Source organism: Hakea prostrata, chromosome 1, assembly GCF_041222555.1.
Source record: "Hakea prostrata isolate BN-2017 chromosome 1, UWA_Hpros_2, whole genome shotgun sequence".
NCBI classification, from domain to species: domain Eukaryota; kingdom Viridiplantae; phylum Streptophyta; class Magnoliopsida; order Proteales; family Proteaceae; genus Hakea; species Hakea prostrata.
The window spans coordinates 19490878-19514729 of NC_142600.1; the positions used below are offsets into that span (position 1 = coordinate 19490878).

General features: G+C 38.7%; 1 protein-coding gene across 1 annotated transcript in view; it reads right to left on the minus strand.

Annotated features, from left to right (window-relative positions):
- The window catches only part of LOC149028107 (Rab3 GTPase-activating protein catalytic protein), a 76872-nt gene that overhangs the window by 36919 nt on the left and 16101 nt on the right, over window positions 1–23852 (minus strand). The window contains exons 5-9 of the mRNA XM_089168561.1: window positions 23766–23833; window positions 23465–23562; window positions 22944–23115; window positions 16551–16773; window positions 10307–10433 (exon numbers count right to left, since the gene is read on the minus strand). Coding sequence (XP_089024687.1) covers window positions 10307–10433; window positions 16551–16773; window positions 22944–23115; window positions 23465–23562; window positions 23766–23833 — 688 coding nt within the window. The remainder of the gene's footprint in view (window positions 1–10306; window positions 10434–16550; window positions 16774–22943; window positions 23116–23464; window positions 23563–23765; window positions 23834–23852) is intronic.

Here is a 23852-nt window from a genome sequence, read left to right on the forward strand (position 1 = left end):
GCCTTTTCCAAATCTATGAATTCTGCTCCCATTGTAGAAGATGTTCCACATGATTGCTTAACTGACTTCCATGAGATTGCTCCTCCACCTAGCATAAATACATATCCACTTGTAGCTGGTGTTTCTCTTGAATTTGAGATCCAATTAGCATCACAGTGTCCATCCAAAACAGAGGGATTTCCAATATAGTGAAGTCCATAATGCATAGTACCCTTAAGATACCGAAGTAATCGTTCAATTCCAAGCCAGTGCTCTTTACTAGGATTATGAGTATGCTGGCTCAATTTTCCAACTATTAGAGCAATATCTGGCCTAGTACAGTTCATCAGATAAGTCACAGATCCAATAATCTGTGAGTATCTCTTCTGATTTATGGTTCTCCAATATTTTTCTGAAAATTACTTTCCATAGTTAAAGGAGTTTTGAACGAACCAGAATCATAAAAACCAAACTTCTTAAGCATATTTTCCATATAATGAGCTTAAGAGAGTATAGTTTCTCTTTCTTTTCTGATGATTCTAAGTCCCAGAATTACATCAGCAGTGCCCAAATCTTTGGTGTCAAATAAAGACAATAGCAGTTTCTTAGTTTGATTAACTATTTCTAAGCTTGTTCCCATGATCAACATGTCATCTACATAAAGTAGAATAAAAACACCCTTCCCTTGATGAAACTTACTATATAAGCACCTTTCAGAATCATTGACACTAAAACCCTTCGAAATAAGAGCAGTATCAAATTTCTCATGCCACTGTTTGGGTGCTTTCTTCAACCCATACAATGACTTGACTAATTTACAAACCTTATTAGGTTGACCAAGAGATACATAACCTTCTGGTTGTCTTATGTAGATCTCTTCCTCCAATTCCCCATTTAGAAATGTTGTTTTTACATCCATTTGGTGTATCACCAAATTGTAAATAGATGCAATCGCCATAAGAACTCTCACAGTGGTTATTCTTGCTACAGGTGCAAAGGTGTCAAAGTAATCTATGTCTTTCTTTTGCCTAAAACCTTTGACTACAAGTCTGGCTTTAAACTTATCTAAGGAACCATCAGGTTTCAATTTCTTTCGAAATATCCACTTGGTTTCTAACACCTTTGAACCTTGAGGAAGATTTACCAATTCCCAAGTGTGGTTAGCTATAATGGAATCTAGTTCACTCTTTATAGCCCTTCCAAAAGACAGCATCCGAAGAAGTAACTACTTCACTATATGTGAGAGGGTCATTGTCTATAAGATAGACTATCCACTCATCAGATGAAAATTTAGCTTTCCTTTGTCTTTTGCTTTTCCGTATAGGATTCTCATTTCCACTTGGAGTCAACATTATCTCATTTCCACTGTCTTATGTCAATTCTTGAGATAAATTAGCAGTTGTAGCCAAATCATTTCCATGATTCATGTAACCAACATCGGGTACTTTTCGAAACGAGCAAATTCATCGGGGAAAGGGGTAAAGCACTCGGTTATTACTCAACCCGAGGAGGGTGGGAATGGTTTGAGTAGACCACGATTTTCATACTACTACTTCCAGACTCATTATCAAGTCTATTAAATTTAAAAGGAAATATTCTTTCAAAGAATTCAACATCCTTTGTCTCAATTATTGAATTTTCCCCACAAATTTCTTCAATGGTTCTTATAACCATGCAACGGTATGCAAGACTATGTACTGCATATCCTAAAAACACACAGTCAATGGTTTTAGGACCAACTTTTCGCTTCTTAGGTTCTGGAATGGCCACTTTGACCAAACAACCCCATGTTCTCAAGTGTTTTACACTTGGTTTCCTTAAATACCATTTTTCATATGGTATCATTCCAGTCTTCCTGTGGGGAATTTTGTTTAAAACATAACACGAAGTTAATATTGCATCCCCCCACAAGTCAAGTGGTAAGCCAGAACTGATTAACATTGCATTCATCATCTCTTTTAATGAACAATCTTTCCGTTCTGCTATCCCGTTAGATTCTGGTTGATATGGGGCAGTGGTTTCATGAATAATGCCATTCTCTTCAAAGAATTTACTAAGGCTGAAATATTCAGACCCTCTGTCAGTCCTTAGCCTTTTTATCTTTCTTCCAAGTTGATTCTCTAATTCTGCTTTATAAGACTGAAAAACATTGCAGGCTTCATTCTTAGATTTCTGTAGATATATCATAGTATATCTAGAACAGTCATCTATAAAGGTGATAACATACCTATTACCACCTCTTGATTCTTGTGATTTGAAGTCACATAAATCATTATGCACTAGTTCTAGCAAATTCATTTTCCTATCCACTGACTTATGAGGTTTCTTTGTAAATTTAGCCTCAACACAAATTTGACATTTAGTCAATGGTGGTTTAACACTATGTATAATGCCCAACTTACATAATTGAGATATATAAGGTGCACTACTATGACCTAGTCTACCATGCCATAAATCAAAAGAATCAAGAACATAAGCAGAATCAGAAGTATTTATTAATTCAGTAATACGCAATACAAAGAGGCCATCATTTAGATAACATTTTCCAATAAATACATCATTTTTCAAGAGAACTGCTTGTCTGCTTCTAAGGACAGTTTGAACCCAGCTTTATTCAGGAGCGGACCAGAGATCAAATTTTGTCTTATATCTGGTACATAGAGAACATTCTCCAACTTCAGAATTTTTCCAGAGGTAAGCTTCAGGGTGATTTGTCCTTTTCCGATTACATTGGCTGGATGAGAATTTCCCATGAAGATCTTGTCAGCAACATCAGAGTACTTAGAGAAGAAGCTCCTATCTCCACAAATGTGCCTGGTGGCACCCGTATCTATCACCCAGGATGTTGACTTTTCAACCACAAAAGCCTCTGTTATCATTGCAGTGTAGATCTCAGAATCAATCAGATTAGCCCTTGCTTTCTCTGATCCTCCTTTCTTCTTTACCCTACAATCCTTTATGAAATACCCAGGTTTGCCACACTTGAAGCATGCTCTCTTCTTCTTTTTGAAGGTAACATCTTGATTGGATTTCAGAGACTTATTAGATTTCTTTTTCTGTTCAGTCTCTACGAAGTTGGCCTTAGGCTTGTTGGAACTACTAGGTTCGTACCTAAGTCAGTTCCTCTCTTCTATTTTGATCCAAACCACACACTGTTAAAGGCCCAGTCCTTCCTCTTCTGTTTCATTGAGACCTTGAAGGCACTCCAAGAGGAAGGAAGCTTGTGTATCAAGGCACTGGTCACAAAGGCATCTGGCAGAATGATATTCTCTTTTGCCAAATTCCCCACCAACACTTGATACTTGTTTACTTGGTTGGAGATGCTAATCCCATCGACCATCGTAAACTCCAGAAAGGTTTCAACCACAAACCTTAAGTTACCGGCATCCTCAAGAGGGTATATTTCTTAACTAATGCCTCCCAGATTTCATAAGCAAATTCATAAGAGCTATACACATTGTATAACTCGTTTGACAACGCATTTAAAATGCGATTCTTACATTTGAAATCCGCAGTGAACCATTCGATCCTTTTCTGATCGAATGAAGGATCACTTGACTTATCAGGTTGGGGTTCATTCAGCACATTAGCTATCCCAGCTTCCATAAGTGCAAAATACAGCATTTGCTTCCAACGTTTAAAGTTCTCACCTTTGAACTGCTCGATTTTGTCAAAATCTAACTTTCCGGTTGTTGGTTGTGAAGTTTGCAGAGATGGAAGAGGAGTGTTGTTCTCAGTGACTTTCTCATGTGCACTTACGTTTGCAGAGTCCTTCATGTTGGTCTTTTTTCCAATGGTTGTGTTGACTACTTCAGTGGTGTTGTCAGTAGCCATAGTAGAAAATTTTAAATACCTTAAACTTGTTGAAACGTTGTTGAGGAATTTGCAAATGCACTTGATCTTACAATTCTTCTTGAGAGCTGAAACGTATCAAAGATACTTTCTTTAAGGTATTTAGACACCCCGATTTGTGCAATACGGGTTCTACAGTGTCTTCACCCCAAGATCAGTCAGCCCAACCTTTAAGGTTGCACCCCAAAAAGGTTACTTAAGGTGTATCAGGTAATGTTCACGCTGTTGAAGAACAACAACAAGGAGAGAGAGAAAGAAAGAGGAGGAGGAAATTCTGTGTGCATAATGAACACGAAAATGAGTTTATATAGAGCCCCAAAGGCTGTGGGTGAATGGGTAAGGTCACCTCTCTTTGTGAGGGTACCTTTCAGCTCAACTCCCTTCAGAAAGATACCTATTCAGCTAGGGGTGTAAACGGACCAGATTCGGATCGGATAGTGGTATATCCATATCCGCATCCTATTATACTCGGACAGATTCTGTCGGATTCGGATGAAAATCGGATAGTTATTTTCTAAAGTAAATTCTTATAAATGGGCATGAATATAGATTGAATACAAGTTTTCAACTACCTATTTACATCTTTACCTTTTTATTTGTGAGGGCTAGGTTTGAAATTTAAGAATTTAACAACTTTGGTAGCTATTTTAGTAGAAAATATAGAAAAATAGTCACAAATCATAGGTAAAATTTATAAAAATAAGAATAATAAATCTCAATAAGTAACTTAATCGGATAATTTTATGGGACGGATAATAATCGGTAAGAAAGAGGTATACCATATTTGCATCCTATTAATAATCGGACGGATTCGGATACCCCTAAACGGATGCGGATGCGAATTTGGAAATGAATTTCGGTTATCCATTTACACCCCTATATCCAGCTGACCTCCCTGCAGGAGAGTGCCTCTCAAATGGCATCTCCACATATTCACCCAGCAGTGGACTCTCCAAAATAGGGCCATGTCAAAATGGGCCTTCCGGATCAAAGCTCACGACCCACGTCCCAAGTCCCAAGTCATATAGATTTATTAATATTTATATATATCTATATAATAATGGTAGGGTCACAACAGGATTCAGGCTCAGTTCGTGTCGCCCAAATTAATAATACATGGGCCCTTACAATGTATAAACCATGTAATAAGATCCTCTCAACCCGATGTGGGACTAAATAAAACCATGGATAAAAGACACGATCAAAGCAGATATTTATATAAAATAACAATAATAAGTTTTAAACATATTTACAACAAACCCTTTTAGGATTAACATCTCCCACCCCTATTCTACTTTCCCCTAACCCTATTTGACTTCCCTAAGAGTCCTACCCCAAGTAGGAAGCTTCAAACCAACCCAAACCTATTAGGATTAGACCAGAAATTATAAAACAACAGCTCCCTTCCTAGCCCAACCAAAATCCTAATACCCTATTTTTCATACCCTAAGTTGTAGCTCCTATTCTGAAAATACTAAACAGCAGCGGCTGAACCTAACCACAGATTTAACTCCCAGATCTGAAATCTAAGTACAGCAAGGTTCAAGACTTCAAGCTTCAAAACCTGAAGTTCCTCCCCAAGCCAGACTGAACTCTTCTGGGCCTTTATTTAACCATTGTAAGCCCTAAATCCTCCAAGAGTCCTTCAGGTAAAGGCACCTAAAGCCCAAGAAAACTGTGGTTCTCAAGAGAGAGGATCTAGGAGTGAGCTTAATTCTAAACCATAATTCCAATAAACTAAACCTAGAATTTGGCTCACATCACAGTCATAAGATTGATCAGCCAAACGCAGATTCGAACCAATTTCATCAACAGATTAGAAGCCATTATTTTTTAACTTGATTTTGCAGTGATAGTTCTATAATTATTGGGTGAATAAGGGTTAGCACTCGGAAACATAGAGACCAGAGGGTAAAAGGAATTGAGGAAAATTTAACCAAATAAAGGGGAAAAGACGATTGACTTGATGAAGAAAGAGGAAGAACCAAAACAGGGAATCTAGAGAAGGGATAGGGAGAAATATACTGCCAACCTTGGCTCCATAAGCAACAACTCAATTCCATGCCATCCCATCTTCAACTGGTGAATTACAACCGCAACATATAAACTCCTTACAAACTATACACACAAAAAAGAAGGCAAAAAAAATGAAGAAGAAGATGATGGAAAGGAGATAGATGTAACCTTGAGTCACAACCTTGTGTTGGGACCATAGTAATAAATTTCATTTCGGTGGTCTCGAGCCTATTGAGATGAAATATGGTCCAAAATTCCTGTGAAATTTCAAGGATTGTAATTGTAAATTGTAATTTGTAATTTGTATGTTGTATTTGACTACTACCCAATATTTGTTCTTGCATTTGATGGAAAGTTTCAATGTTCTCTTGTAATCCATGCTTACATTTGTGAAAATACATGATCAATTGTCTACACACAGTGGGTCATGTGCAAATTAAGAACACCACTTTATGTTAGGTTTTAGTAAAAATAACATTGTCACTGTATTTATTGGTCCCAAATTAGGCTGTACCGCTGTGCACCAAAAATCAGACTAAAAAACCACCCTTCACCAAATTAGTCATTTCAGGCATGCCTCTACCGCTTTTAGTTCATCAAACTGAATCTGGTCACTCTTCCTTGTGGGAATGCCTATAGGTCTCCAGTGGACATGTTCACGTGAATAATGTTGTGAACTCCTCCATCGATAACTCCTAACACTCCCCCTCAAGCAAAAGCATAGATGTCGCCCTGCTAGAGAGAGAGAGGGAGTGTGTGTGTGTGTGTGTGTGTGTGAAGAGAGAGAGAGAGAGAGAGGAAAATGAAGAAGAAGAAAAAACTCTACCATTCCCTAGTGCTTTAGTAAAGGAATTGACAAGTCGTTACCATCTGCAAACATGACTTCTAGAGAATTCTTTCTATAGCTACTCCCAAAAAAGGTGGCAATCCACAGCAGTATGCTACGTTCTCTCACGTAGAACTGGATTTTATGCACTATAAGCAGCCTGGTTATCACACCATAACAGCATAGGAGATGCATTTTCAAACCCAAGCTCAATCAACATTGCTTCACCCACATTAACTCACATGTGACATGTACCATGGCTTGATATTCAGACTCTTGCAAGATCTACCCACAGCCAGAGTTGTCAAGACATCGCCTAGGCGCTACTTGGGCATCTAGACGGATTTTGGGTGGTCTAGGTGATCTAAACCACAAATTGATGGCCAGCCTTCAGGATCAATTCCCAGGAACCAGTAGTATATTTTATGGCTTTAACCCCGCTGATTAGGGCAAAACTCACAATTACGTAATGCAGCTGCTGAATGTGCTAAATATACCCTACGGCTGGGGTGATGCCTTAGAAACCCTGTGGTTAAGGTTGGGGGTCTAGGGTTGACTTGGAATAATGGAGGGGGTTCGGAATGGGGTGGGAATTAAACCTGGTCTTACAGAACTTTGAATTTCAGATTTAATTCTTAAGCTAGGACTGGAGAATTTTTAGGCTTTTATAATTTCTAGGGTGTCTACAGTAGGATTAGGGTTAGGGTTAAGGTTGAGTGTAGAAGATGGGTAGGGAATGATGGTCTTAAAACGAATTAGGGCTTGGATGAATGGTCTGAGAGTTACGAATCCTAGGGTTTGAAGGTTGAAGATGAAGTGGAGATTTTTTTATTTTAATGATGAACAGGGGCTGTGATTGGGATCGAAAGGTAGGGGAGGTGAGAGTGTTTCACAGTCCCAAGAGGAAGGCAAGTGTGTGGGGGATTTGGGAGTTCTAGGGTTTAATTGGATTAAAATAAGGGGATATGTGTTCTTAAACTAGGTGGTTGCCAAGCTTTTTACTCAGTTTGGCATGTTGTGCAGTTGAATCGGCTTGTTAAAGAATCTTCCTTTAACTGTCCAAATACCATGACTATCAACCATCTAGCATTTAAAACCAAGTAACAAGGTCTAACCGTTGTGCATGGTATCCTACATAAAAGGCACATCATATATGCACATATAAAATCTGCAGGCAACCACCCAGAAGACAATTTATCTGAGGTACAGTAATAACATCCACAGAGCAATTCCCTAAATAAGCTTTGGATTTGCTCAATATTCTACTCAATGATTCACACACCCACTCCTGGTCCTTACAGCACCTACCCCTTCTATCAAGCACACATTTGAAGGCCAAATACAGTGATGAAAAATGAGCTTATAGACAATGCCCCAAATAAAAGCATGAGTTGACTTCTCTTTCAAGAACCAAGTCTACCTAGCATAAAATTGAGTCTTTTATGCTAGTCACAGGATGCAAATCTGAGATGCACTCATGCAAGCAACTAAAAACAAACCAATGATAAAAGAAAGCTTAAATTTGTTATTTTTTAGTCAAAATTTTCAGTCAAAACTAGACCTCTAGAGATCCAGACTTCCAGTAAACATCAACCAGTGCTTCCAATTTGAAAACCTTCACTTCTCTACTCCCTAACGCAAACTCAACTTGAATATCTTCAAAAAGCATCCAACAACAGTCTTCAAGAATGTTAGGTAGTCTTAAGTTTTTGCAAAGGAGGCTCACCACTTTCTGTTCCTTTCTATCCTCCCAAAACCCCTATTTTGTTTCTAACTTATTCAAAGGAGAACACAACCCCCCCCCCCCAACAAAAAAAAGGCTCAAAACAACACTTAAGAACAAAACATTGATTGAACACCCAGGAGTGCCATCAGGAAAATGGTCGTGTCTCCCTCACGTGATGTCAGGATGACTAGAAACTTGTCCCACCCAAAGAGGACTTGAAGATCAGATTTTTTTTTTTTTTTTTTTTTAATGCTTTGCACTAATCCAGACTCCACCACTAACTACCTCATGCTATACACAAAACTGGAAGCTATAGCTCTCTCATACAAATTCTGATTGACCTGATTCCAACATCAATGAAAAGGGGCTTTGAAGGACTACAATATTTGCATTTTAAGCTTCAAAAATTCAGCATATAAAGCTACTAAACAATCAGACAAAGACAACTCCACCGGAAAAGCAAAGTTCCAAAATAATTTGCTATCTCTATCTGGGCCACTTCACCTTGGCTCTATCCATTCCCTATCCCCACCTGAACATGAATGATATCCAAACATGATTAATGACTCCATGCCTGAATCAAGTTACCAAATCACAGATACACAGGACAGATGGAATGCCACTACCAACAAAGAAAATTCACAAGATGTTGCCAACAACGACATCCCTTCAATCACTTCTGTTGCCACTGTTCTAATGCCACATACCCAACAGGAAATAGTATGCAAGTTTAATATATATAATATACTACTGAAATCCAATGCCCACAATTTTTGGCTTATACCACAATCTGAGTCTCAGTCCACTGGGGTCATAGGTCACTGACTGATGTCAGGCAATGGGAAGGTGATACAGCAATGGTGAGGTAGGTCAGCAGTTTCAAGATGATGAAGGTAGGCTGGAGTGAACCAGAAGAATGGTGCTACAGGAAGATGATGGGATGCAGGTAGGTATAGTGAACTGGAAGAATGGTGTTAAAATGGAACAACACAGTAGGCAATGGTTGTGAGACTAGGCCAGGAAAACAACACATTTTCTTGGGGACCTTGAGTGCAAACTCCATGGCAGATGATTAAGCCAATGAAGGGGTTCGGAAATGCTTCACTTATGTAATGTTACACCCATTGGTGAGGTATGGAGTAAATGTGAAAGAGTTTGATTGTTCAGGAGTGGAATAGCCATCAGCTGTACAGGTTAATTCTATTGGCTTTTGACTTAATAAAGATTCATATATCATTAAACAAGAATGATATTTGAAAACAGTGGAAAGATAACATCACAGTATGATAACAGATTATCACATCATAATAGAGCAAAATGAAGAAGATACCATGTTTCCCATCACTTGTGCTTTACTGCTTTTATGTTCTTGTTTCTTACTTTGGGCAAAGAAGTTGATTATTATTATCTTGCCACAGCTTTTAGGTTTTTCCAACTTACACATGCAACTAAATCATAAGTCATAATCTTACGCATTCATGTAAGACGTAGTGATAAAAGCCTGTCCATCAGAGAATGAGTAGAATACAAACATAAGTACAGTGAAGTGGATGTAAAATTATGTCCATCAACTACACTAAAGCATGTTACTGGAACCTAGTTAGTGATCCCAAACAATCTCTGCTATTGTCTCTGCCTATAAAAACTGAGAAATCAAAGCATTCTTTTGAGCACTCTGGGCCATTTATTTCTAAAATTCACTATGCTCCTAATTCATGGAAACCATGAGAATCAACTAATGCCAACAAGCATTTACCGTGTCATGTGGCTAAAATTTAAAAACCATTCAACATCATGAACAGAGATAATAAACAATTTGAACAATTAAACATCGTGAACAAAGATAATAAAAAATTTGAATCATTAATCATAAATCTTATATGAAGTAAGATACAAAGATCACTTACAGATTTGGAGATAAGATGGGAATAATAAACCATTTCTCAGCCTCTTCTGCCGAAGCATTTTCTAATTCAGCCATCTGCAGAGAGTTCTCGACGACTTTATTTGACCATATGGTAATCAACTCAAAACCTGATTAATTGTTGACCAAAAAATAAAAATTAGAATGTAGAATGTTACCAGTATACCACCAATTCATAACTCATAAAAGTTATGAATTGCCTTCCATCTCATAACATCTTGCAGAAAGACCTCAAGATAATTTCTATTCATATGAGTCAAAATGATGCCATGAATCCAAAAGCAAGAATGAATTATAGACTGTTAGAAAACAAGCTTTAAACAATCAAAATAGCAGTTGAACTTGAACAAAGAAAAGAGAGAAGAAGAAGAAGAGAAGAGAGATGAAGAACTCGTAGAAAAGACCTGTGATTCTTAGCTAAAGAGTCTAGAATCACAGAGCACTTGTATTTATAGCTTCTAATGAATCTAATACAATTTGAGAGACAAGTAATTGTCCTCTAGAAGAAGGAAACAAAATATTACAGCTTTAGTAACTTCCTAACTCCTAAAATAGAAAGTTCTGAAAATAGAAACTATGCTTTCTAAAAAAACTCCCAAAACTTATGTAGCAAGATTCCCACATTAGAAATAGAAAATATAATCAAAACAACAGCAAAATATTGTTCACGTGAACAGTAAAAACACTGTTCACGTGAACAGTAAACTCCAAATTTATGTATACTTTAACACTCCCCCTCAAGCTGGAGCATACAAATCTCCCATGCCCAGCTTGCAACAGATAGACTGAAAACTTGGTCTAAACAGAGCTTTGGTGAACAAATCAGCTAGTTGGTTAGTAGAGCTCACAAAAGGAGTTGTTATAAGCTTCTTCTTCACTGCATCACACACAAAATGACAATCTACCTCTATATGCTTCGTTCTCTCATGGAACACTGGATTACTAGCAATGTAAGTGGCTGCCTGATTACCACAAAACATTTTCATAGGGGGAAGCTGAAATCCTATTTCCTCAACAATGAACGAGCCACATCAATTCAGCGCGGTGTGGGCCATAGCCCTATACTCGCTCAGCACTAGATCGAGCATGGAGTTTCTTACTCTTCCGTCCAAGATTTCCACCAAGAAAAGTACATTTGCATTAGAGGGCAACCAAGTCCATCTCCGTTTGGTCGATAGATGAGCCCTCCGGGGGCCCCCCGGGGGGCCCCGCCCCCCCCCCCCCCCCCCCCCCCCCAGCCCCCCCCCCAAAGCCCCCACACCCCCCCCCACCCACCAAAAAAAAAAAAAAAGGGGGGAGAAAAAAAAAAAAAAACCCCCCCCCCCCCCCCCCCCCCCACCCCCCCCCCCCCCCCCCCCCCCCCCCCCCCCCCCCCCGGGGCGGGGGGGCCCCCCCCCCCCACACCCCCCCCCCCCCCCCCCCGGATCACTTCAATCCCCAAGAAATATTGTAGATCACTTAAATCTTTGGTTAGGAAAGATTTTTGTAAGTGTGCCTTAACTGTATGGATTGCATCAACATCATTGCCTGAAAGGACAATATCATCAACATAAACTGCCATAATGACAACACAATCACCCTGCCATCTAACAAACATAGAGTGATCAGAATAACAGACAAAACCAAAAGACTCCACAGGATTGCTAAATTTCTCAAACCAAGCCCGTGGAGACTGTTTGAGTCCATAAATCGCTTTAGGAAGCCCGTGCCAAACACGAACACCATTGTACTCTCCCCGAGCAACATACCCCGGAGGTTGCTCCATGTAAACTTCTTCATGAAGATCACCATATAAGAATGCATTTTTTATGTCAAGCTGAAAAAGAGTCCAATCATAATTCACAGCCAAAGTAATCAAGACACGGACAGAATTAAGTCTTGCCACAGGAGAAAAAGTCTCAAAATAATCTACACCATATGCCTGTGTATAGCCCTTAGCCACCAAGCGGGCCTTAAGCCTTTCAACCGTACCATTAGAATGGTACTTAATTGTATACACCCACCGACAGCGGACCACATCTTTCCCAGGAGGTAAGTTGACTAAAGACCATGTATGACGAGAATGTAAAGCATCCATTTCCACATCCATAGCGGCTTTCCAGCCAAGAATATTAAGAGCTTCGGTATGATGGGTTGGAATATGAACGGAAGACATAGACAAAGCAAGGCAACGAAAGCTAGGAGGGAGATGAGAGGTAGAAACAAAATTGGAAACAGGATAAACAATGTTAGAGTGTAAAGTGCAAGTACGAGTACCTTTCCTTAAAGCAATTGGTAAATCATCTGAAGGCAGAGTGGGATCTCCACTAGAAGAATCCGCCGGTGGAGAGGATGAAGAAGGAACATCCGTAGGGCCAGCTTCAGGCTCCACTAAAGGAGAGCCGCTAATGTTGTTAGGAGGAACTCTACTATCCACAATATGTTCTGGCAACTTATGTCTTCGCTGACAAACCTATAAAGGAACATTGCTAGTGGAAGGAACTAAAGAGGGAATAGGAGTATCATCCAAAACATTTTCAACAGACACAGATTGACTTAGATAATAAGGAGTGTCTTCAAAAAAGGTCACATCCGCACTTGTAAATTGTTTGCGAAGAACCGGATCATAACAACGAAAACCTTTTTGAGTGCATGAGTACCCAAGAAAAATACACTTAATAGAACGGGGGGAAAGTTTATCCAAAGGATGTGGTATGTGAACAAAACACACACAACCAAAAATTTTGGGTGGAACTGAAAACGGTTCTCTATTGGGAAAAACAATTGAAAAATGAGATTTTTCAGAAAGCAAAGGCATAGGCATGCGGTTAATTAAATGACCAGCAGTCAAAATTGCATCACACCAGTAACTCTTTGGAACATTCATCTGAATCAAAATAGCGCGTGCAACCTCCAAGAGGTGACGATTTTTGCGTTCAGCCACTCCATTTTGTTGGGGAGTGAATGAACAACTAGTTTGATGAATCATTCCAAGAGAATCACACAAGTTAGATATATCATGTTGCACATATTCTAAAGCATTATCAGATCGAAAAATTTTAATAGGAAGAGAAAATTGAGTCCGAATTTCATGAATAAAACTTTTAAATGTAGTTAAGAACTCTGTCCGATCCTTTAAAAGATACAACCATGTAAGACGGGAGAAATTGTCCACAAAAGTAACAAAATATCGAAAACCATGCCTATTACTAATCCTACAAGGGCCCCAAATATCGGAATGAACAAGAGAAAATAAGGACTCACTATGAGAGATAGAGCGTGGAGGATAGGTGGCACGATGATGCTTCCCTAACTCACACGCTTCACAATTTAATCTAGAAACTGATTTAAAAGAAGGAAATAAAATTTTTAATCTAGGTAAAGACAGATGGCCTAAACGACGGTGCCACACGGAGAGCATCTACACAATCATCAGAAAGAGCCGCAATAGGGGTAGCATAGTCCAGATAGTAGAGTCCGTTCCTTTCACACCCTCCACCAATCGTCTTCCTCGTGTGAAGGTCCTAGAAAACACAATAAGTGGGAGTAAAAGTCACAGAGCAGTTTAGTGCTTTAGTTGACTAACAGATAATAAGTTAAAAGGAAAGTTAGCAACATGAAGTACGGATGATAAAGTAAGAGAAGGTGTAGGAGAAACACTTCCAGAGCCTAGAATAGGTGTGGAAGTCCCATTAGCTATGACAACAGAATTTTTAGTGGTAGATTTAGAAAAAGAGCTAAAAAGTGATGACTTACCAGTCATATGGGAAGAGGCCCCTGAATCGATGATCCAAGGGGTGGGAGTAGAAGTGAGAAGTTCTATGTTACCTGCATGAGAAAGTGTGGCAGCAGAAGTACTAGTGGATGTGGAAGCGCCAGTTTCAATATTTTGCAATCGGCAAAGGATTTGGCTTACATCATCTCTTAGAGTCTTAGACAAGTCCCCTGAAGAAGATCCAGAACCACTATCGTTGTTTGCTACGATATCGTACCACCATCGAAACGGCATGATTGGCAAGGTGCTTGGCCCACTTTGGTTTTCCAAGTTTGGCCCAACAAGCTTCCACTAAGTGCCCTGTTTTACCGCAATGAGTACAAAGTCGAGATGTCTTATCAGACAGTTGAACACCACGACCTCCAAAAGACCTACTAACTCCCCCTGAACCACGACCACGTCCCCTTCCATAAGAGGTAGTGAAGGCTGAATTTTCTCCTTTAGAACTTTTGTTTGGAGAACTCCCTTCAGGCAAGGCAATACGTTGAAGTCTAGAATATGCTTCACTAAGATTAGGGACATGCTCACCAGCAAGAAGATGTCCTTTGACAGATTTCAGTTCGGGGTTCAATCCTGCAAGAAACTTAGACACAAAAAATTCATTCCGTTGGGCCTTTAGCTTCTCTATATCAGTGGTGAGAGGTTGAAAGACATTCAACTCCTCCATCATGCCTTTAAAGGAGTTGTAATAATCCTGCGAGAGACTTGTCAGCTTGCTGAAATTGAAATAGCTTTTCATAAATACTAAAAATTCGAGTCATATTTTTAGCTTGGGAATAAGTCTCTTGCAAATCATCCCATATTCTCTTTGCAGTCTTATGGAACATAACATTCGCTGCAATATCAGGTGCCATACTATTCCACATCCAAATTTTGATGATTGCATCATCTTGGATCCAACTAAAATAGGATTTGTCAGTCTCAGCAGGAGGTTCATCCTCAATGAACTTAAGCTTACCTTTTGCAAGTATGTACACCCGAACCGCTTGTGACCACAACAAGTAATTAGAACTACCTTTGAGCTTGATAGATGTAATTTGAATGTTTACATGATCTCCTTGAGATCCTTTTGATTCAGCCATACTCATGATTGAGTCACGTGTAAATGAAGACATTAAACTGAGGTAGATAGCACTCAAATCAGTTTTCCAAAACTTGAAGTAGAATGAGCAAAAATAAAATTTCTGCAACCTTAGGACAAAATAGGAGAAAAAAAAGAGAGAGGTAACAAAGGTATCCAAGTTATGGAACGTGTAAGAGTAAGGTAATAGGTAGAGAAGATCAGTTCACATGAATATCTGATCTAACAGTCCATAATATACAGCATTAGGTGGTTAGAAAACAAGCTTTAAACAATCAAAATAGCAGTTGAACTTGAACAAAGAAAAGAGAGAAGAAGAAGAAGAAGAGAAGAGAGATGAAGAACTCGTAGAAAAGACCTGTGATTCTTAGCTAAAGAGTCTAGAATCACAGAGCACTTGTATTTATAGCTTCTAATGAATCTAATACAACTTGAGAGACAAGTAATTGTCCTCTAGAAGAAGGAAACAAAATATTACAGCTTTAGTAACTTCCTAACTCCTAAAATAGAAAATTCTGAAAATAGAAACTACCACCAAAATAGAAACTATGCTTTCTAAAAAAAACTCCCAAAACTTATGTAGCAAGATTCCCACATTAGAAATAGAAAATATAATTAAAACAACAGCAAAATACGGTTCACGTGAACAGTAAAAGCTGTTTTTACTGTTCACGTGAACAGTGTTTTTACTGTTTACGTGAACAGTAACATGAACAGTAAACCCCAAATTTATGTATACTTTAACATAGACTATTCAAGAAAATGTAAATTCTAAACTGTAAAGATATAAACTCATTCGAACAAATTTTGGCCAAAGCTGCTGTTCCTAGTTTCTCAGATCAAATTTTACCTTTTCAAGTAATTTTTCAGAAATTGACCAACTTTTGCTTGCTTGTTGAATTCTGACCAGACCAATTACCCTTTATCATAGGACCTGGGTCTACATACCAAGCTCATAACTGACCCCTCACATGGCCAATCCTAAAACATGTTTATTAACCTTGTAAAGTATGAATCGAACCTAGCCCCTCCAAATTACAAAGCACCAGCTTAACCACTAGGCTATAATCATTTGTCGGGCCTGTATTAATGTTTAAATATATGTCGTTCTCCAGAAAATCCAAACAAACATCCAAACTATCCAAAGATTTCATATCAACCCCTTACCGAAAAGTAAATGAAATGAAATTTACAACTAAAAGTATAATAAAAAGTATCTAACACTGAAGCATGCTGAGTTACTGAGGTTTCCACAGACAAAGGTGTTGTGCCCTTCTGGCATGGTGCAGTCTGTAAGACAACCTCATTTATTGTCCAAGATTGTTGGAACACTCGGAAGAGACCAAATTGCCAATGGATTGACATATTACAATAATTCAAGGATGGAAATACCTTTTACTGGATCTTCTGCAGAGTACCATTCAGTCCAAGGGCAATCATCATCCCATTGTGCTTTTTCACGGGTGTCAACATTTGAACCTGCAGTGGATTCTATAGTTTCAGGATCAGCTTCTGCTGTAACATCATCGTCATCATGGGGAGGTGTTTGGTAGGTTAGCCGCATCGTAACATTGACTTGGAGTAGGTAAGTTGAGAAATCCACCAAGAAGAACGACTTCAACATCAAAAACAAAATAAGTCATGTTACTGAGCAGGGTTTTGGTGCTCACAAGATTCAGAATATGAATGGCTGATAGCCAATGTAAATGCCAAAATAAAAAAAATAAAAAGAATTTTCTGTGTCCTTTAACATAAATCACTAAGAACCAGAATATCAAACAAGAATGTACACAAGTGTATGCAGACATGGACGTAGAGATTGATCATGGCATTGGCTGGATGAAACAGGAGGTTTTGTCACTTAAATAACAATGCATGGAACATAAAAGGAAAATAACAGAATATAACAATCAAGAGCTTCCAAGCTAGCTATAAAGCATGGATATACAACATCAAGAAAGAAAGAAATTAGGTCAATCATTTGAAATTTTAAGGACCCATTTGATAACTCACCAAGTGTTTCTGCTTCAAGAAGCACCAGAAGCAGTTTTCAGTGTTTTTGGAAGCAGAAACACTTTTATAGGCGTTTGATGGATCTTGTATCTAGAAGCAAAAACCATATCAGCAGGCATTTTGTCGCAGTAACCAGAAGTAGAAAAGATGAAGAGCAGGGACCCTTTTGGCTAGGGTCTCACCAGAGATTGTGAAGAGGAAAAGAAACTTTGGTCACTGGAGATTGAGAAGATGGAGAACTGAACGATCCCAATTGTTAGGGTTGAAGAAACAACAAATGGAAGAGTTCTGTCACAGCATGAGAGGACTTTAGCAGGGTTCTTAAGTTTGGGATGTCAAATTCTATAAATACGCCTCTCTAGAACTGTTTGACTTAAACCCAGTGTGACCAACTTATACTTCAAAGAAATTTTCATTAGTTTGCAAAAATCACCGGAAACAAAACAGCTTTTCCAAGCGCTTTTCAGCAAATTTTTATGTTTCTCAAAGCAGAAACACCGAAAGGTTTAAGAGCTCGAGCAAAGATTGACTAAGTTGGGAAAGCCCTTATTAGATTAGTTTACCAAGTGTTGCCCACAGCAAGGCAGCAACTGTTTTTCAGTGAGTTATCAGACGGGTCCTAAATTTTCATAATAAGTAACTTTAAATATATAAACAATGTCGGATTCTCAAACTTCAAAGCAGGCATTGCACAATTTCATTTCTCCTCTCCAAACACACAATGGAAAAGAGAAGCAATGGAACTCCAAGTGACTCCAAAAAAGTTTATACGTTTAATGCTTATTAGCTATCAAAAGAGCCATTTGCTCTTCCCAGGACTGTAATGAGCTTACAAGTTCCAAGCATTGAAGAAATATGTCCTTTAGTCCAACCATCAAAGTTAAGGCATCAAGCTATTCAAAAGACTGTCATTCAGTGGCGGAGCATAAACTTGAAGATCTAGCCAAGTCATCCATCTGATTCAAGCAACTCAAGCCAAGACCTGAAGACATTCCGAGTTTACTTGAATCAGTCCATGGATAAAGCTTTTTGTGATTTTATAATGATCCAAGGATACAAGAATCCAAAATGCTCAAGCTAAACCAACACTGATGTTTTCTCCCAGCTGAAATCCAGGATTTATAAGCTTCTTTCCTCTGCCCCCAAAAGAAAAGAGGGGGGGAAAAGAGTGAAATAGAAAAGCGAAAAAAGAGGGGGGAAAAAGAGAGAAATAGAAAAGCGAAAAAAGAGGGGGCAAAAAAAAGAGAGAGAGAGAGAGAACCAAATGGCTTTCAGTAGACAGGGAAAGAAAATCCCCACAAGAAAGTGTTTGCAACCCCACATTTTCTTCCCTCCATAACCCCCCCCCCCCCCCCAAAAAAAAAAAAAAAAGAGAGAGAGATAGAGTAGAACCAAATGACTTTCAGTAGACAAGTAATGGAATTCCATAGGATAAAGCTTTTTGTGACTTTATAGATGATCCAAGGATGCAAACCTCCAAAATGCTCAAGCTCAATCACTCACCCATCTTTTCTCCCAACTGAAATCCAGGAATTATAAGCTTCTTCCCTCCACATCCTCACCTCCAACCCAAAAGAAGAAAGAGATAAAGAGATAAAAGAGAACCAAATGACTTTCAGCAGACAGGTAATGGAAATCCACACAAGAAAAAGTGGTTATATGTGTATATGTGTATGTATACATATACGGTTAAACAAAGGATCCAGCTGCATCAGGCAACCCATGGAAATTTTTCTGACACACCAGTCAAATGGATAGTCTTGGAAGCCATTTGTGTCCACTCAAACTTCCATAACTACGTCCGATGATCTGATCCTGGATTGATTACTATTGCATTCAGAAGATGGCCGGATGCTGTATACTTTTCCAGTTTTCACTGACTTCTGGAATCCACATATGACACTTTCAATGCCAAAATCGTTTTCAATGCATGACGTGATTCCTATTGCACTGGGAAAATGATAAGATGCTCGATAACTTTCCAATTTTCACCGACTTCCACATAAAACACGATGCCAAAAGCACCCTCAAACATGCTTGACAGTATGTTTCCACAACCACAACTGAAATTATCCAGACCCTTTGCCTCCTGCTTCGACTTAATGCCAGACCTGTACTAACCCTCATTAAGACGTCCGTATCTGTCACCTAAGCTTGGTATTACAGTTACTGCCAGCTTGCCCCATTTGATGCAGCCTCCATTCCTCAGCAGGATTGAGGGCCAATGCCTAGATCTCAAACCATAACCAGCCAAATAGATCTGTTTTAGAGTTAGGTTTCAAATTTAGGAAAGTCAGAGAATTAGGATTAAGGATTGGCTCTTGGAGACGATGCTGGGATTGAGTATATGAACAGAAGGGTGGAGCAATTCCCTTATAATATTTCCAAATTCTGATGGATAGCATGTTAGTAACCAATCTTCACCTTACATTTTAGCAACTAAGACTTTGCTGACCACATGGTGAATTTGCGGTAGTCCTCTTCAGAGTTTCATCCTACCAAATCCCTCTTCTTCCTCATGTTTTCAGTCAGCTACTACATTGACCTACTGTGTCAGGGCAATCTGTGGCATGGTGTCCCTTCAGTTGACAGTTTAGTGTGGGCCACCCTTTATGGTCAAACCTGGGGAGTTCATGATTTAATGAAGGGTTGTGGAGGTGGATCAATGGGTATATGGTTTGGAAGCTGGCATACTTCTTTTCCAATCTGCCATTTGATTACCAAACCATCAACCTGATGAAGACACTACTTTCTTTGCCCTGAGTGCCTTCTCAAAACAGTCTCTGATGTCATATGTGTTGGTGACACCAACAGTTGTGTTAATGTCATGCCTCAATCCCAACCAGAATCGAGACAATACCTGAAGCTTATTCTCCCCAATACTAGGGCATCAAACATTTGCAAGTAGTCAGCCACAGATAGGCATCCTAGCTTGGGTGTATCAGACTGATCTTAGATTTGGGGCTTAAGGTGTCTCGGTAAGTATTTCTTGCAAAGGTTATGTTTCATCACTGAGTCGCTGACCAAGTTATAGGTGCATTACCAGTATCTGTATCACATTCTATGGTTCTTACCATTCTCTAGATAGGCAATGGCTTGAGATCTTGATCTCGAGGCCCATCTCGCCAACTCAAAAAAGAGAGATGGCTTTCTCTGCGTTAATGGAACTTTTTTTCCCAACTCGAGAGGTATTAGGGGTCATTTGGGACTTGAACTTGCTGTCAAGTCTATGTCAACCCTTCTGAAAAACTGCTGACCTCAGATTTATGGGGGGGTGGGGGAATTATGTAAATATGAGTTTTACTTCGTGACCCCCAGTTGAAAACAACCACTTTGAAGTAATACTTTAAATTTGCCTATTGTAAACATCATATACTCATTAACGCTCAAAAGTTCAAAATTCAAATGAGCGTGAGTGTGTGATATATTACACATGTTCATAGTTCAAATTACAAAATTCAAATATACTCATGTATTAAAGCTCAAAAGTTCAAAATTCAAACGAGTGTGAATGTGTGATATATTACACATGTTCATAGTTCAAATTACAAAGTTCAAATGATAATCTAATAAGTTATGACTCGAGAGTCAAGACTTGAGTCCCTATGTGCTATAAGCACATGGTGTCGTCTCACTAAGTGCAAAAAGTGAGATATCTCGCTGCATCTTGTTGAGATAAGAGTTCTCCAACCACCAGCTTGGTATGAACCAATCTCAACTTACTATGCCTAGGTAGGTCAAACCAATCAAAATAATCATTAAAAGTTGAAAAACAATCATAAAATATACGTGGGTCATGTGACCATCCAATTCCACGAGCACAGTTAGAGCTTGGGGTTATCTCCCAGCCTCCTGAGTAGCTGCCATTATCTCCAACGAAGTAGATCCTCGTGTACTCTTCTGTTTGCTAGCTACTAGGAGCCCTATTTTCAAGCTCTGGCTTCTCCAACTTGCTGTCTACCTCATCAATCAATCTGATCACTGACTGACTGCATCATCAGTACTATCATATCTTCCACTTGTAACATGACTCTATACAGTTGTCAATACACCGTGTCATTGTCACAAGACTCACAATATCAATACTGGGCAATAACAAGTTAGAACTTCTTCATCTCATAATGGGGATTATAGGTTGTATTGCCAAGAGAACCTAAGGCAATGCAACTCTCCAGCATATGCCCTCTACCAACAAAGCTCTTTGGCATGCTCAAATTAGCTCCTCAGTTGGCTCATCCACATGAGCCTGTCTAGTCAATTATCAATATAGGATGAAAATGTCCAAAACCATAAATGGTTGCATGTACACTGTTCCCAATAACGGTAGACGATTCCAACCATCGTAAAACACTAATGCACAGCCACTTGCTTCATACCCTGCCATGGGAGTCTTGAATTCTCTGGATTTGTGCTATGCTGCCACAAGTCCTGAACACGATGCCCCCAAAACTTCCTGCTCTACTGCTGTGCTATCTGTACTGCACCAAGATCGACTGTATTGAAAACTAATACACATGCACTTTGTTGACAACAATAACAACCATGCACTAGCAAACCATAAACATCATCAGGTTGTTGCCCTCGTTCTTGTACAATTAGTGACTAAAGCAAGAGACTCTTCTGAACCATTACTTCAGTTGAAATAGTATCATATTGAGCAAGTACAAAACCCTACATAGGTATCGCTCTATGGATGTAGCCACAGTACTGAACCACATTATATCTAGTGTTTGTGTGCATGTGATTATTATTGTGGTGGAGGTTGGAGTGTGGTGTGCTGGAAGTTCTAGCCAGTTGCTACTTTATATTAGTGTGGTGCACATGCACAAGGCTGTATGTAATTCTGCGGGATTAATGGAGAGGCCAACAACAACCAATCCATGTGTCACACACATGCATAACTGTGTCAAGCCAAAGAATTCAGCAAATGAGCTGAGTAACAAAGGAGTTGAGTCAGGTTTTTAAATGTCACTGACTCAATGATTAACACCAACCCCCCCCCCCCAAAAAAAAAAAAAAAAAAAAAAGCAGTGACACCATGGGGACAACATGTATTGAATCAATTTCTGAAAACTATTGAGAGCCGAATAGTAAATGAAAGTTATATTGATGTTGGACTCATATATATATTCAATGGATATCCAGGAAAACCGATTTAAGGTAATCAGAAAAATTATTACATATAATTATTTCAAGCAGATTTTATCATTATTGTTCACTCAGAAACTAAGGAACACATAAGTTTAGGTCCATAGAATCTCAGACTGGTATTATAAACAGAGTTGAACATAAATAAATACTGATTGATGGAAAATAAATGTGAAGAAGGGGTTTAGAGGAGGAAGATAGGACCAGACCTCTAAGTTCGCCTTGATGGAACCTCACCAGAAGTATTGGCCACAACCAGTTTCCAGATTCCACAGAGTAGAGGAGCAAAAAGTCATTTTTGTTAAATATAAAATTGTGGTTGGTGATTTAACCATTACAATAACACATTGACTTGAGGATTTAAACTCAAACTCTTAATAGACAACAAGACGAGGTAAAGACATAAGCAGAACAGAACAAACTCCTAACAATCAATCTACTTGTAGAGTTCTTTAGAAACAGAAAACATAAATGGGGGAGACGGCAGAGAAGTAAAGCCATTGATATCTGTAGAGTTCTTCACCACATGGTGGAAAAAACACTCCTAAGAAACTAATATAAACCAGGATAAAGTCCAGAAAACATCATAATTAAGAAGTATATGGTAAAGAGAGTAAAACTCACAAACTTGGAAACAAATAGCTCATATAACCCCTCCAGATGCATGAGCCTAACAGGAACTTGGCTTCCAATACGATCTGCCTCAAACCTTCTAGTAAATACAGTACCCAAATTTTGTATGCCAATAAATGCTTTTCGAGATGGATCATGGACTGGTACAAATGCTGGCCAAGTACTGCAAAGTAAGAAGCATAGTAGCATAGGAGAGATCATTAAAAACATTTCATTTCTGACCTCAAATTATGATAATTTAACAAAAAATAGCATTAACTTGTTAAATGACAAAAGATAAGGACCAGAACTGAGGAGACCGCCAATAAAATTACAGTATTTGTTAATGAGAATTCTTGTATAGACCAATAAAAAGTAGTAAAACTGAAATAGGCATATGAAAACCAAGAAATAATTCTAGTGATATATATGCTACTCACTAGATTGAGAACCATGTCAATATCAAATGAATCTGAGTTCATAACAATCAAGAGAACTGAATGGCATTTCAAAAATTTTATTTTAAATCTCACCTGCCACAGTTTGATAATGCAATTGAAACTGCACTTAAAAGTTTACTAGCCTCCGGTGCATCAAGGACCACCCCACTAGCACTTATAGGTGCAATCACCTGGTTATTTGTAATTAATAAAAACCAATACATGAATTTAATAACACAAGAATAATAATTATTAAGGCCCAAATTGTTAGAACTCAGGTAAAAAAATTAACAGGCAGAATTAAAATTTATGTTGACAGGTATGAAAACCATTTAGAAAGTAGGAGCTGTAAACAGAGCTATATGACATGCAAAAGCAAAAGTGGGATACACACCAGAAACTTCTTTACACCAAAAGATAATTGCAAATCATGCAAATCACCATTCCAGTCTGCACCTTCACCTAGAGAAACCAAAAGTTT